This window comes from Carcharhinus amblyrhynchos, chromosome 20, assembly GCF_965287045.1.
Source record: "Carcharhinus amblyrhynchos chromosome 20, sCarAmb.v2.hapA, whole genome shotgun sequence".
Taxonomy (NCBI): domain Eukaryota; kingdom Metazoa; phylum Chordata; class Chondrichthyes; order Carcharhiniformes; family Carcharhinidae; genus Carcharhinus; species Carcharhinus amblyrhynchos.
The window spans coordinates 13,642,052-13,657,882 of NC_137343.1; the positions used below are offsets into that span (position 1 = coordinate 13,642,052).

At 40.1% G+C, this 15,831-nt stretch overlaps 1 protein-coding gene and 1 long non-coding RNA gene across 2 annotated transcripts in view; one reads left to right on the top strand and one right to left on the bottom strand.

Moving 5' to 3' along the window:
• fam222aa (family with sequence similarity 222 member Aa) overlaps positions 1–15,831 on the top strand; it is a 262,440-nt gene that overhangs the window by 27,241 nt on the left and 219,368 nt on the right. The window contains exon 4 of the mRNA XM_080208106.1: positions 9,087–9,230. Coding sequence (XP_080064232.1) covers positions 9,087–9,230 — 144 coding nt within the window. The remainder of the gene's footprint in view (positions 1–9,086; positions 9,231–15,831) is intronic.
• LOC145355765 (uncharacterized) overlaps positions 1,188–15,831 on the bottom strand; it is a 51,331-nt gene continuing 36,687 nt past the window's right edge. Inside the window, exon 3 of the long non-coding RNA XR_013889041.1 lies at positions 1,188–1,390. This is a non-coding gene — a long non-coding RNA (uncharacterized LOC145355765). The remainder of the gene's footprint in view (positions 1,391–15,831) is intronic.

Genomic DNA, 15,831 nt, shown 5'->3' on the forward strand with positions numbered 1-15,831 from the left:
GAAAATGGGAAAGGCATTTCCAGGATTTTTGCACAATGAAGAGGCTCTCTATTGTCATGGAGGTCTAGACCTTAGTCTTATTTTCTTCTGGATTAAGTTATGTAGTAACCACAAAAATAGTACGCATAGAGGTGATCATGGGACTATACAACTCAGAAGGAATCTATTTATCCCAATTTGTTTGTCATGGCTCTTTGAAAGAGATATCTTTTTCCATGCAAAGTATTTATCCAATTTCCTTTTTGAAAGTGATATTGAATTTGATTCCACCTCCCTTTCAGGCAGTGCATTCTAGATCACCATAACCCACTATGTAAACATTTTTTCCCTCATGTTACTTCTGGTTCTTTGCCAATGTTAGAATGAGCTCCACAGAGACACTGGACTTGCACAATATGTTGATGTTACAACTAACTAGTTAGGCATTACTTCCTTTAAATGGGGAACTGTCTTCATTTGCAAACATGTGGCAATCCTTATTTTTGCTCACTTAGGGAGAAGAGCTATGTACCTTAATCACATTAGTTGCAGAAAAAGTTTTTTTTAAAAACGTTTTATATTCTCACATTATGCATAACCAGATGAAAAGTATTATAGAAAATGTACTAGTTTGAAAAGCTGACCCTTTTAAGAGATAGTTCTTTCCCCCCTCCCCCTTCACTCGTTCAAAATTAATAAGTGTCCTTCTATAAATACTGCTTTGGCATCAAAGCAATTTTAAAGAAAAAAATCTGTTTTTACAATAAAACTGATTGGAGACCTTAGAAACATGACATTTACATTACTCAATGACAATGCTGTCTGGTCAATGAAATTTTAACAGGCATTTAAGTGAACATTTAATTATTTAAGTAGGTTAGCATTTGCAGAGGTGACAATGAAGAACATTAATTGTTTTAAGTGTTTATTATGTGTGTGCAGACTACAAACCATACACTTAAATAGAAATTAGTCTTGCTTATGAAATTGTCTTTTTTACTTGTTGATTTCCAATGGTCTTACACAGAGTGAACAAGTGTAGTCTTCAAATGAAGACTGGACCTGGCATGCAGATGTAACTCAGACCTATATTACACTCATGCATGTTCTCCCCCTTATTTGTATATTATCATTATAAACACTGATGTCCATATTTATAATAGAAACTGCCTATGGAAAAAAATGTATATTTAAAGACGCACCTGCTGATTTCAAGCAGATGTCCATGATGCCAACTCAGAAACAATTAAAATAAAAGTGCTGGCTGGAAGTAAGAGAAGATAACAGGTTCTACACCGTTCCAATGTCCTTGGTCATGGAAGTTGTTGCAGTTGATTGTAGAATCATCACTGTTTGTTCAAAAAAGATGTAACGTTTGGACATATTCCTTTTGCCTGCAGGGGCCTGGTTCCTGCATGTGAAAATATGCACCTTTTAGCAAGCTTAACATTGTGAGCGTGACTGATAATCTTAAATTGTTTGTAGTGTAATTCTTAGTATGCTCACCATTGTTCTGTCCCAAGATTGGCGCATGCACAGTGGTCCCGCACTGATGGCCTCCCGATTGCTGGCCAGCCCCGCGACCCCCACTAGACCAGCTCTCCTCCCCCTTCCCGATCGCTAGCTCCCCAGCCATTCCCAGGCCCAGTCCCAACCAGCCACCCCACCTCATCCCAAATGCTGGGCTCCTTTCTTCTCCAACCAATCCTTAGGCAGAGTAGCAGTGAGACCCCTCCCCACCCCCACGATCATTCCCTAGGCCCCACCCCTTGGGATGGCACTTTGTCCCTTGGGCAGTACTAAAGGGCATAGGCTGACACTGCCAGGGTGCCCATGCCCAGGGGCAGGGGGCACCACTGCCCTGCCGCTCGATCCTCTGGGGGGCCCCAATTGCCCTCCCTTCACTCCAGCAGGGTTGGGCCACCAGTTCCTCGAAAGTGGGGAGCTAGTATAATCCCCCCTGGAGTGAAACACTCTAGCAGGGTGGGAGAGGCTAGTGGGCCCAGGCCCTGGGCTCACTCATCTCATTTAAATTGTAGGGAAATGATTATTTAAATCATTCCCGCATCTCCTCATCAATTTCTAGCTGCAGGAAGTCCAGCGCTGTGAGACACAGGCAGGACGTGAACACTCATGCAAACCCCGCAAATTCACCACCATGGGATTCTCCTGGCAAAGTGCTAAAAAAATTAGTGCAGCGGGATGGGAGAATCCCAGCTTTTATCCTAAGTTTTGCAAGCACAGGCTGGTTGGGTATGGTCAGTATTTTGCCTAATGCAGAATTGTATATGAATTCATATACCACATATCTGTCATTAGTCAACAACAAAACTCATACCACACTACTTTTTTGTGTAGTTGGCAGAATGTATTTTTGGCTTCATGGCAGCATTCTGTTAGTGAAAAACATTTGTGACGCCACTGCAGAGTAACAGTGTGAAACGCCTAGTTTTGCCTGATATTTTTGAAATACTTTATTCTTCCAAGTTAATTTGAGATGTATTCTTCAAGTTCAAAAATGGCAGCCTAATGCCATTCATGAATATGTGCAATACACAGCAAGCACTGATCTGATCGACGGAGCTATTATTTGTTTGATAGCTTTGATGCTCCTTATTACGGAAATTACACACTTAATGTGCCCCATACCGTGCTCAATTCACCTTTCAAATAGAGCAGTCTAATGAGCTCCCTTTCCTCAATGTGCTAGTTGAGAAATCCATGAATAGGTTCTCTACTACATCCTCCTCAAATATGCATTGGGATTCCTACAGCTTCATGCTACAAGATTGGTCTTACTGGCAATCTCATAAACACAGCCCAATCCATTTGCTCACTCTGCCAGCTTGACACTGAAATAGGGTGCATGTCCTGCAGTACATTGCTTGCCACAAAAATAAGTAACCTGGTATATGAATTTCAGCGCCAGATACCTGGTATAGAACTTGGTACAAAGAAATCTACAGCATAAACAGGCCCTTCGGCCCACAAGTTGCGCTGATCATATCCCTACCTACTAGGCCTACCTATAATCCTCAATCCCATTAAATCCCATCTACATCCCATATGTAGGCAGTATGTCTGAAAGACTGGTGGATGTCAGCTGTTCGCAACAAGTGGAGTACTGACCGTACTCAAGCAATCAATGCTTTCAACACTCAGACATGATGTTTAATGTTAGGTGTGATTCCATGATTGGGTGGTGTTTGCTAAACAACCCTAAGTGTGCTAAGAATTACACTAACAACTAATTTAAGATTATCCATTGGGTTTGCAATGTAGCTCACTTAATATTGTCAGAAGCTTTGTATTCATATGTAGCAGCCTGTTCTCTACAGGCAAAATAAATCACCAATGTGACGCACTTATACAAAATGGAAGAAGGGTATAAATCAGATAACACCTAGCATTATTAGTGGGTATGGTTTTAGTGGTCATAATATGTGATAAATATTTAAATATCAAGACACCAGAGCTAACTGCTTCCCTAGTCAAGCTGTTACAGTACAATTATGGCACCATCATTTATGCAACAATGTGAAAAATTGCCCAGGTATAGCCAATCCCCCAAAAAATCAAATAATTCTAATCTGGCCAATTAAGAAATCTATCAATCTCTTCCTAATCGTCAGTAACATGATGGAGGCAGTCATGCCATTAAACAACACCCACTCACCAATACGAGCATTCAGTTCAGGTTCTGCCAGAGTTTGTCACATGGCTATAATAGTTAACTACAGGGAGTTGGGATTAGCTGCTGTTGAAGCATCATTCAATTGAATGCAGGACCAAAGAGTTGCGCTATTAGTAAAAAAACCAATGGAAATCAAAGTGAAAACCCTCAGTGATTGGTGTCACATTTGCAAAGGAAGCAGATTGTGATAGTTGGACAGTAATCATTAAAGACACAGGACATCATTGCAGGAGCCCCTCAGGGAAATGTCTGTAGATTAATCATCTTCCCTCAGATATTTGGTCAGAAGTGGGACTGTTAGTTATCAATTTAAAAGTCTTCAGCTCCATTTAAAAAAGTGATTTCTTCTTTGGTAAAACTGCCCTAATGTGTAACTTCTACTATTTAGAAGGACTAGAGGCATAGGAGAACTATCATCTCCAAGTTACAAACTATGCTAACTTAAACATTAATCACCTCCTCCTTGTTTCAAGGACAACTGTGAAATTCTTGAGAAGAAACAGTAAGATCCAGTAAGAAGCAAAATTGTTGATTCTTTTATTCTCCTTCTAGACTACTTCTGCTGGTGCATGTTTATGATACTCTTAAATGGACAAATTACACAATGCAATTCTCAATATACCACATCCACCTAACATATTGTGAGATCGTGGTTCAAGAAAAAGGCCCACTACTACTTTCCCATGGCAAGGAGAAAGGGCAATAGATGCATTTTTATATACTGATAAATTCAAAATGGCCATGCAATGCATTGAAGCAGTTATGTAATTTACAGTCCATAATAGACTTCTTTATGAATTAATGGATGAATTTAGAGTCCAGTTTTGGAACTGAGCCACACGGACTATGAAAGCTAACAGTGTCTTTTGAGCTATCTGATCTCTGTTAGAGTGGCAGTCTGAGTGTTACAATTGGCCTCAATTTAACTTACCCTTGGCTAAGATAAAGGAAAAGCCAAGAATCACTGATTATTACCCAGTAACCATTGCTGGAAAGTACAAACGTAAGTATATTAGATGAAGTCAGGATCAGGCTTGACTGTTATGCCTCTGGAAGTTGAATAGCATAAACACACAGCATATAGTTTTGCAAACCAGTAATCTACAGTTAGGAAGAGTGATTGAAGTTCTACAGCACCTTTCAAGTAGATGAGAAGGAACTTGGAATGGAAGTTCCCTGCTTCACACCATTAATAAAATATTAACAGGTTGGTTCAATTTAAAGAAAAACTTCTCCAAAGGGAATTCTAAACAGTTGCAACATATAACCTCTCGCTGTCCATGCCCATAACTGGTGACTGTTTCTTTACAATTTTGATACCATTTTAAGAATCTCCAGTGGAAAATTCTTCTTAAAATAAATCCATAGCCTAAATTGCTAATGGAAAGAAATGTTTTAAAATTCTGACATATAACAGGTTGATTATTCAAATTATAACACTCAGTTTAAAAATCTTTCAAGCCCCTTCAATTTTATTGTCATAATATGTCACCTTTTTCTGCACATTGGACCATTCAAATGATATCATAGGTTGAATCTTTCTCAAACTATTTTCCTCTATGACATCATTCAGGGAACAGTTCAGGAGAAATTAGATTCTTGGCAGGAAAGTTGAAGGTGCAAAGAGAGGATTTTGAACTTGTTGAATGATGAGACTTAATGAGGTACCCATTAACTGTCAGATTTCACAGCAAGTGCTTTTAGCTGAGTAATTTGCTTTGAGTGTGCATCTGAGATAAGTCTGTATACAAATTGTGAAAATTAATTTCTACACTTTTCATAGCAATGTACTACATTACTAAGAAAATACAAATGTGGTTTTCATGCATGTATATATTTTTTAAAAATAACCAATTTCACTGTTTGCAATATGATGGTACATTTTAAAAGGAAAAAGATTGCTTTTTGTGGAAGCTTTCAGATCAGAGTTTAAAACATTAGTTTCTACCCTAACTGGCAGGTGGAGCCTTTCAAAGTGCCACATGCAGACTGATCTGGAATCTTCACAATTGACGAAGCAGCAGGGAGCCCAGTTTAATGCTGTAAAGTGTCACAGTTATTTTTGTATGTATTGAACCAAAATGGCAGGTGTAACTATTTTCCCTGCGGTTAGCTAATGGAGTTCTTTTGTAACGAGAAGATTGCTGACAAACCAGCCAGTAATTACCCTGACAGTCAGAGCCGCTCCTCACTTGTGATGTTGACCGCTATTTTACTGCTGTTCAAATGCTGATAATCCCATCTTTTACTTGTCGAGTTACATTTTTTTTTGTAGTGCCATTACAGGCGTAATTAATGTAAATTGAAAAGAGTTGAAAAGATCTTTCCCATGTTATATTCTGGAGACAGGTAGATATTGTACTTCTTTTGTTCTAATTTTGCTGCTCATTAGAGAGAGAATTGACAGTACACAAGAGTTGGGAATGAATCGTTCTCTTCCATGTTGCACACAATACTGTGGTACTACTAAAAGCATGTCAAATGAAAAGGGTACAGCTCCTTGAATTTTTAAATGTACTGGCACTGAGCCATTCATATCAAAGTTTTCAATTGCTGGTCTGTGCTGAGATGGCTAATCTTAGCGAGAGATTGGCTTCCAGTTCTCATAAACTAAAGAAAAGGGGAAAGGATATCCCACTAATGATCAAGTGATCCATTCATACACTGGCTGTGTATGTGGATAGTGGATGAAGACCAAGGAGCGTAGAAGGCTGAGGGGTGATCTAATGGAGGTCTATAAAATAATGAAGGGCATAGATCAGGTAGATAGTCAACATCTCTTCCCAAAGGTAGGGAAGTCCAAAGCTAGAAGGCATAGGTTTAAGTTGGGAGGGGAGAGATATAAAAGGACCCTCTGTCTGGAATGAGCTACCAAAGGCAGCAGTAGAGATGGGTACAATTTTGTTTTTAAGAAGCATTTAGATAGTTACATTGGTAAGATGGGTATAGAAGAATATGGGCCAAACATGGGCAATTGGGACTTGCTTAGTGGTTTAAAAAAAAGGCAGCATGGACAAGTTGGGCCGAAGGCCTGTTTCCATGCTCTAAACCTTTATAACTCTATCCTAATATTCAAATTATGCAATGGTTTCTAACTTCACCACACCCCATGGAAAACATTTCATACATCTTTGTCCTCATTCTGACTGACAGTTTAAAATTGATGCCCTCCCCATCACTAGAAGAAATAGTCTTTCCTTATTCATTACATCACACATTAAAACCCTTTTAAATGTCTTTAGCCTGTCTTGTTTCAATGAAAATAATTCCAATGCCACAGTTCATGAATGCAATTTCCAACCTCTGTCATCTTTCTTTATCTACACTATACATTCTCTATAGCTTGAATATCTTTTATATAATGAGGTTGTACTGTAAATGTGGCCAATCCAATGTTTTATATAGATTTATTTACTTTTTTGCTCATATATTCTATAATAAAATCTAAAATGCTGGGGACCATTTTTTATGACTATCAACCCGTACTCATGCTTTCAGGAAATTATGTATTTGGTTCCACTGTTCATCCACATTCTTAAGCAACTTTCAACTCGGTGTATTCTCCCATTTCTTATTTTCCCTTTTACTATGCTTTGCCTCACGCTTAGATTTTCACCTATCCACTTATTCTGCTAACCTGTTTGTGCGCTAATGGTTTCACATTGGGATGGTTTTGTAGCGGGAAGGTCGTGCCTTACTAACCTTATTGAGTTCTTTGAGAAGGTGACCAAAGAGGTGGATAGGGGTAAGGCAGTAGATGTGGTATATATGGATTTTAGTAAGGCGTTTGATAAGGTTCACCATGGTATGCTTCTGCAGAAAATGCAGATGTATGGGATTGGTGGTAATTTAGGTACTTGGATCAGGAATTGGTTAGCAGATAGGAGACAGAGGGTGGTGGTTGATGGTAATTATTCATCATGGAGTGCGGTTACAAGTGGTGTGCCTCAGGGATCTGTTTTGGGGCCACTGCTGTTTGTAATCTTTATTAATGATCTGGATGAGGGTATAGTTGGGTGGATTAGTAAGTTTGCTGATGACACCAAAGTCGGAGGTGTGGTAGATTGTGAGGAAGGGTGTCGAAGTTTGCAGGGTGACTTGGACAGGTTGCAGAGCTGGGCCGCGAGGTGGCGGATGGAGTTTAATGCGGAGAAGTGTGAGGTAATCCATTTCGGTAGGAATAACAGATGTGTTGAGTATAGGGCTAACGGGAGGACTTTGAATAGAGTGGAGGAGCAGAGGGATCTAGGTGTATGTGTACATAGATCCCTGAAAGTTGGGAATCAAGTAGATAAGGTTGTTAAGAAGGCGTACGGTGTCTTGGCGTTTATTGGTAGGGGGATTGAATTTAGGAGTCGCAGCGTCATGTTGCAACTGTACACAACTCTGGTGCGGCCGCACTTGGAGTACTGTGTGCAGTTCTGGTCCCCACATTACAGGAAGGATGTGGAGGCTTTGGAGAGGGTGCAGAGGTGGTTTACCAGGATGCTGCCTGGTATGCAGGGGAGGTCCTATGAGGAGAGACTGAGGGATTTGGGGTTGTTTTCACTGGAAAGAAGGCGGCTAAGAGGGGATCTTATAGAAACATATAAGATGATTAGAGGTTTAGATAGGGTGGATGGTGATAGCCTGTTTCCTCGGATGGAGAAATCTAGCATGAGGGGGCATGGCTTTAAATTAAGGGGGGGTAGTTATAGGACGGATGTCAGGGGCAGGTTCTTTACCCAGAGGGTGGTGAGGGACTGGAATGCCCTGCCTGCTGCAGTTGTAAATGCGCCTAGTTTGGGGGCGTTTAAGAGATTGGTGGATAGGTTTATGGACGAAAAGGGATTGGTTTAGATTAGTGGGTCAATGTTTTTTTTTAAAAATAAGACTGGTCGGCGCAACATTGTGGGCCGAAGGGCCTGTTCCGCGCTGTAATGTTCTATGTTCTATGTTCTATGTATGAGGAATTCCGACAGAAGTCCAAATATTTATAAAGTGATAAATTCACCTTAGTTCTGACGGAGTTTTGTTAGGTAATTGTGAGGAACTGCACTATCATTATGTAAATTCAACTGTCCATTTATCACTAAAAATGATAAGAGAATTTCAGTTGGGTATAATGGCAATCATAATATCATAAAATGTGTGCAGGGCAATGAACCACAAATACACTTTAGGACTATGTTCTATAGATGTCAATAATTGCAGGAATGCTGCACACAAAATTGGAAAGTCATTGACATCACTAATATTCTGTTCACTAGCCGAGAATTTCCCAATAAATTGGGCACTCATAAAGTCGAAGAGCTAATGCCAGCCAATCAAAATCTGCTGGACTATTTCAGTGTGATTTCTGATTTATCAAAACTGCTTATTCAAATAATAAAAGCCATGCTTAACTAATGCTGATTCTTTTAACCTGTGACAGATCCCTTTAACCCCAATGCACAAGTACAAGCCCCGAATTCACTTAATCCAGAATACGGAGGAGCTGAAATCTAAGCTTTGTTCATGGACATACTGCTTCCCAGAAACAGAATTTATAGCTGTGGGTCACTACCATAACAAAAAGGTATGTTTTTGACTTAGGGTGTTATATAATATGCATAATATGTATGTAATCAACTCCAGACTATGACTTAAACACTAAGTTACAGTATATTAAAATTTTGAGCCACCGAGTCACAATAAGGACATTAAGTTGGTTGGAGTCACACCTAGCACAAAGAAAGATGGTTGTGGTATTGGAGGTTAGTCATCTCAGCTCTAGGACATCACTGTAAGAATTCTTCAGGGCCCCTCGGCCGAACCATTTCAGCAGCTTGATCAATAACCTGTCTTCAATCATAAGATCAGAATGGGAATGTTTGCTGATGGTTGCACAATGTTCAGCACCATTCACGACTCAGATACTAAAACCATCCATGTCCAAATGCAGCAAGACAAGGACAATATCCAGCAAGTAACATTCATGCTACACAATGCCAGGTAATGGCAATCTCTAACAAGAAAGAATCTAACCATCATCTGTTGATATTCAATGACATTACCATCATTGAATCCTCTACTATCAACATTCTGGGAGTTAACATTGACTAGAAGCTGAACTGAATCAGCCAGTTAAATGCTACACAAGAGTAAGTCAGAGGCTAGGAATCCTCTAGTGAGTAACACACCTCTTGACTCCCCAAAGCATGTCTACAATCTACAAGGCACAAGTCAGGAGTGTAATGGAATACTGTCTATTTGCCTGGATGATTGCAGCTCCAACAATATTCAGAAAGCTCAGCACCATTCAGGACAAAGCGGCCAATTGATTGATACCTCATGCACATTCACTCCCTCCACCAACGATGCACAATGGCAGCAATGTGTACCATCTACAAGATGCATTGCAGGAACTCACCAAGTCTCGTTAGACAGCACCTTCCAAACATGACTGCAGTTGAAGGACATGGGTAGCAGATACAGGGGAACACCACCACATGGAAGCTCCCCAGTGAGGTGATTGGGTGCTGTGTTTCCTACATTAAAACAATGACTCCACTTCAAAATATATTTCTTCGGCTGGAAAGCACTTTGAGACATCCGCTCGTCGGAAGAAGCACTACGTAAGTGCAAGTCTAATTTTCTTTATGGTGTTTCTGTAGTGAAATGTTCATCACGTTTTCCTAACACACAAAAGGTCCCTAATTTGAAACTGGGTAGAAACATTCTCAAAATTGTTCATTCAGCATAACCCTCAGTAAGGCTACTGTCAGTTCTCTACCAGTAGTCTATACACCAACAATCTTTGTACTTGTGTTGTGATTGTAAACATGGTGCCTTGAATGCCATGACCTGTACATTGGGAACACTGAAAATTATGGAGTCTATTTTGCTTCTACGCAGCAACCATGGCCCTTGATTTTGACCCTGTATCCATTTTTGCATGGCTCTGTAAGATGAGATGATAATTAAAACCAACTGCACTGCAGCACCAAAACATATTGGATTCTTGCCTGAATGTGCACCATTAGTAACTGAGCAAAGCTTGTTCATTGTGCTTTAGACCCTCGAGTTTAGAACTCAGCTGAGCCTTGTTCTCCATGGTTTGAGCAGGAAATTAATAAAGTGCCCCTTCAATTGGCCCAAAATTGCTGTGCTGAACTCCTGTCAACTGCCTAGAGAAACATCCAGTACCAATTTTTTCAAGCTTGCTTTTACAAATGTGTCATTCATCAGTGATTGTGAAAATACTGCTCTTAACATTTGAAAAATGGGCCCAGCCTCCAACTCACCATATCACCCACCGATTTCCTCCCATCTTTCTCCCTAGTCACTGTTTCCTAATTGCCCTGGATTGTCTTTTCACTTTGTTTATTGACCACCCCCATTCCTATCTTCGTCTCACCCCTCCTTCCCCTCCCATGATCTTTCCCCAGTCCTGCTTCCATCTCACCTTTCGCTCTTGTATTCACCCCAAGTCCTGCCTCCGTCTCATCCATATTGTATATTCACCCCACTTACCTTTCCTTCTTAACTCTCCTCCTCACCCTCTGAGTTCTGCCCCCATTTTACTGTACCCTCTTGTGTTCCTCCTCCGAGTTCTGCTTCTGTTTGATCCCTCTCCATTGGTCACACCTCCCATGCCCAAACTTGACGCAGCTTGTATTACAGGCACCTGATATTTTGCAATTACAATATTAAAGGAAGGCAAAAGCAATATTTGTTGACCATTGAATCATGGATGAACTGAAGCTTGGCAGAATGTGCCACTTATATACAGTTGTAAATCACAGCATTCTAATTATCTGCTGGCGGGATACTTAATTTGCAAGGAAATATAATTCTGGTGAATTGACCTTTTAAGGAACATTCATGAGAGGCAAATGAACATAAATGTAGTGCCCGACATCGATCAAAGGGAAACTCAAACTGCCTTTATCCCACCATCAAAGTCAGAACAAAATTCCAAACTAAATTTCCACCGATAGGAAACTGACTTTTTCATTCATGCCAAATTTAGTACCCCTGACTGCCATAATTCCTACCACAGGCAAAATGGAAAATTCCAATGGCAAGTATCTCCATCAAGGCACCACGTCCACCTACCACTGAGATTTCTCCACTGACCTCAGCTGAGGAGATAACACCAGACTTGCTCATATCTTTGGTAATGCTGCAATCAGATGCTAAGATCAGCTAAGTCAACAGAAAAATCAAAATTGGATTTGAATGGCTCAGTATCATGTGGCACAATGGTTGAATCTATCTGCGCTGCACCTCACCTACCACTCCATGATGACCTGTTCAAAACACTACTGCCCACCCTCCATCTTGGCATCCCATACCGAACACCCTCCCTGAGCAAGATCTACCAACAAACATCCTTTGAATTAAAGAATGGAAAACAGGAATCAAGTTCCTTGTGATGAATGGCAGGCTTTGAACTACCATGGTGAATGCCGTCCTTGCTAACCAGGTTCAGGACAGGCCAAAGCCCCAAACTCCACCACTGGGGCCTCATCTGAACTCCTTCTGCATTGCTGGCATGGTGGCACGATGTTTAGCACTGCTGCCTCAGGGTGCCAGGGATCTGGGTTCAACTCTAGCTTTGAGTGACTGTGTGGAGTTTGCACGTTCTCCCCACATCCAAAGATGTGCAGATTAGATGAACTGACCATGCAAAATTGCCCTTTCGTGTCCAAAGATATGTAGGTTAGGTGGATTAGCCATGGTAAACTTGTGGAAAGAAATAAACAATGCTGCACATTACATTACTGACGAGTGTCCCTCTATAAACTACGTGACAGACTAATCATCATAAACTCAGCAAATATGGGGGCTATTGCTTGCTTTGGGGTTCGCATTGACCAAATAATAATGTGGCACATTTGGAACTAGTTTTTGGCTCTATTGCACAACTGTTTTTTAAGTTAATTTCCTCTTCTCAAAGATATTGCTCCATTTTTTGGATGAAGATTCCATCTGATTGTTTACATTAACATGAAAACATATTGTGCTATTCAAAAAATAGGTAGGTCTGTCAAGAGTTGTGGAAAAAACATTCCTCTCTACTAAAAGTAACTGAAAAGAACTTCCTCTTGACATCCTAAAGTGCTTCACAGCCAATGAATTACTTTTTGAAGTGTAGTCATGCTTATAGTAGGGAAAGGCAGCAGCTAATTTGTTTTTAGGAATGTTCCACAAACCGCAATGAGATTAACGATCACACCTGCTTTATATTTGGGATGTTGACTGAAGGATAAATATTGTCCAGGACACTGGAATAAATCCCCTGTTCTTCAAAAACTGTCATGCTATGTTCACCTGACAAAGCCTCAGTTTAATGTATCTGAAAGATCATGTCACCAACAGTGGAGCATTTCCTCAATATCTTCCTGAAGAATCAGCTTAGATGATATACATATCTCTGCAGTGGGAATTGAACAGATGATCTTCTAAACAGAGGTGGGACCACATACTCTCGCCGAATTACAGCTAACACCTAAATGTAGTTGAACACCATCATTTATTTTTATTGTTGGTTTTGGGATGTTGCTAAAATAAGATAGATATACAGATACTGTGCTTGTCTAATTACGGTCACTGCATTTCAAAAGTAATTTGTTACATTAAGCACTGAGACATTGATGTGACAAAATGCCACATAAATGTAAGCATTTTTAACTATGCTTTCAATACTTAAGTAGAAAATATTTGAGTGAACACAATTTTAACAGACATTATGATAATCACATAATAAAAAGCAGCCTCAGAATCTCCACACTTGAGAGTTAATTTACCAAATGCAAACTGCCAGCAATGAGCCACATAGTGCATATTGAGAAATCAAAATTTCCATGATTTCCCTGCTAATCAAACAAGGCTTTGCATTAGTGCGGTAGAATTTAATGAGTAGTGAGTTTAGTGGCGGGGAGAACATTTAATTCTGCCAAATTCTCGCCTCTGTCCCAATTAAGACAGTGGTAGGAAGGCTCGTAAACAGTTCTTCCAGCATTGGGAAGATGAGGGCCTACTGACAGCCATTTCTTGACCTTGCTGCCAACCACTGTCCTCTTCCCTAGCAACACCCCCCTCCCCCCATCATCACACCTCTAGCTGGGACCCCTCGATAATCATGGTTTGTAGGCACCGGTGCAGCTGTCTGCACTACTGAGAGCAGCCACCTATGACCGGATAATTTGTGTTACTGACATTTGTTGATGGGTAACTATTAGCCGAGACACGAGGAGCAACCCATTTTTTTTCCTTGGAAAGTGCTATCTTGGACAACTTGAAACAGATTTTGAGCAATGACATTCCACAAACTGGCCCATCTAACAATGTATCTTAATGCTCACATACTGTGCTTTGTTTAAGTCTATGTAAGTTCATATTATTTTATAACATATCACTTAAATAAAGCTTATTCCCAAATCATTTACATGAAAAAATAAATTCAAAAACTCAAAATTTAACATCTGAAGACACTGAAATCATGGAATGATTCTTCAAACTATGGCAAAATTTCTGGCCAAGTCATGAAGTATAGGCATTTTTGCATTTATAAGTATTAAAATGTTTCATGCTATGAAAAGTTAGGGTTCATATTGTTTGTGTGTCATATTGTAGTATATTATGGACTTTCAGTCAATACTTCATATTTTAAAACCACAAAAGCCAACAAAAAGATGGCCGCCTGAGAATCACCTTGTGGATTGAAACAATTCTCTGTTCCAAGAGGAAATAAAAGAAACTTTGCAGACTGATGCCTTTTCCTGAAACTAATTCAAAACAGTAATTTCAAATTGAATGGATCATTCAGATACAAGTGGCTTTGTGAATGGAAAATCATGTGTTACAAATCTGATTGAGTTTTTTGAAGGGGGAACCAAGAAGGTAGATGAAGGCAATGCAGCTGATGTTGTCTACATGGACTTTAGCAAGACCTTTGACAAGGTATCACATGGTAGGTTATTGCATAAGATTAAATCTCATGGGATCCAGGGTGAGGTATCTAAATAGCTACAAAATTGGCTTCTTGGCAGAAGCCAGGGAGTGGTTGTAGAGAGTTGTTTTTCAGACTGGAGGTCTGTGACCAGCGGTATGCCACAGGGATCAGTGCTGGGTCCACTGTTATTTGTCATTTACATTAATGATTTGGATGAGAATATAGGAGGCATGGTCAATAAGTCTGCAGATGATACTAAAATTGGTGGCATAGTGGACAGCGAAGAAAGTTATGTCCAATTGCAATGGGATCTTGATCAATTGGACCAGTGGGCTGACGAATGGCAGATGGAGTTTAATTTAGACAAATACGAAGTGATGCATTTTGGTAGGCTGAACCAGGGCAGGACTTACTCAGTTAATGTAGGGTGTTGGGGAGAGTTACAGAACAAAGAGATCAATGGGTGCACGTTCATAGCTCCTTGAAAGTGAAGTCACAGGTGTACAGAGTGGTGAAGAAGGCATTCGGTATGCTTGGTTTCATTGATCAGAACACTGAATACAGGAGTTGGATTGTCTTGTTGAAGTTGTACAAGATATTGGTAAGGTCACATTTGGAATATTCTGTGCAATTCTGGTCACTCCATTATAGAAAGGATATTATTAAACTAGAAAGAGTGCAGAAAAGACTTACTAGGATGCTACCAGGACTTGATGGATTGAATTACAAGGAGAGGCTGGATAGACTGGGACTTTTTTCTCTGGAGCTTAGGAGGCTAAGGGGTGATCTTATAAAGGTCTATAAAATAATGAGGGGCACAGATAAGCTAGATAGTCAACATCTTTTCCCAAACGTAGGGATACTAAAACTAGAGGGGATAGATTTAAGGTGAGAGGGAAAGATACAAAAGTGTCCAGAGAAGCAATTTTTTCACACAGAGGGTGGTGAGAGTCTGGAGCATGTGCCAGAGGTAGTAGAGGCAGGTATAATTTTGTCTTTTAAAAAACATTTAGATAGTTACAATGGTACGATGGGTATAGAAGGATATGGGCCAAATGCGGGCAATTGGGGTTAGCTTAGCAGTTTTTAAAAAAAGGTGGCGTGGACAAGTTGGGCTGAAGGATCTGTTTCCATGCTGTAAACCTCTATGACTCTAAGTACATTGACTGTCTCAAACTCTCAAAGGTGCGAAAATCATCACACATGAGCTATAATAACCCACCTTATTTAGAATAGG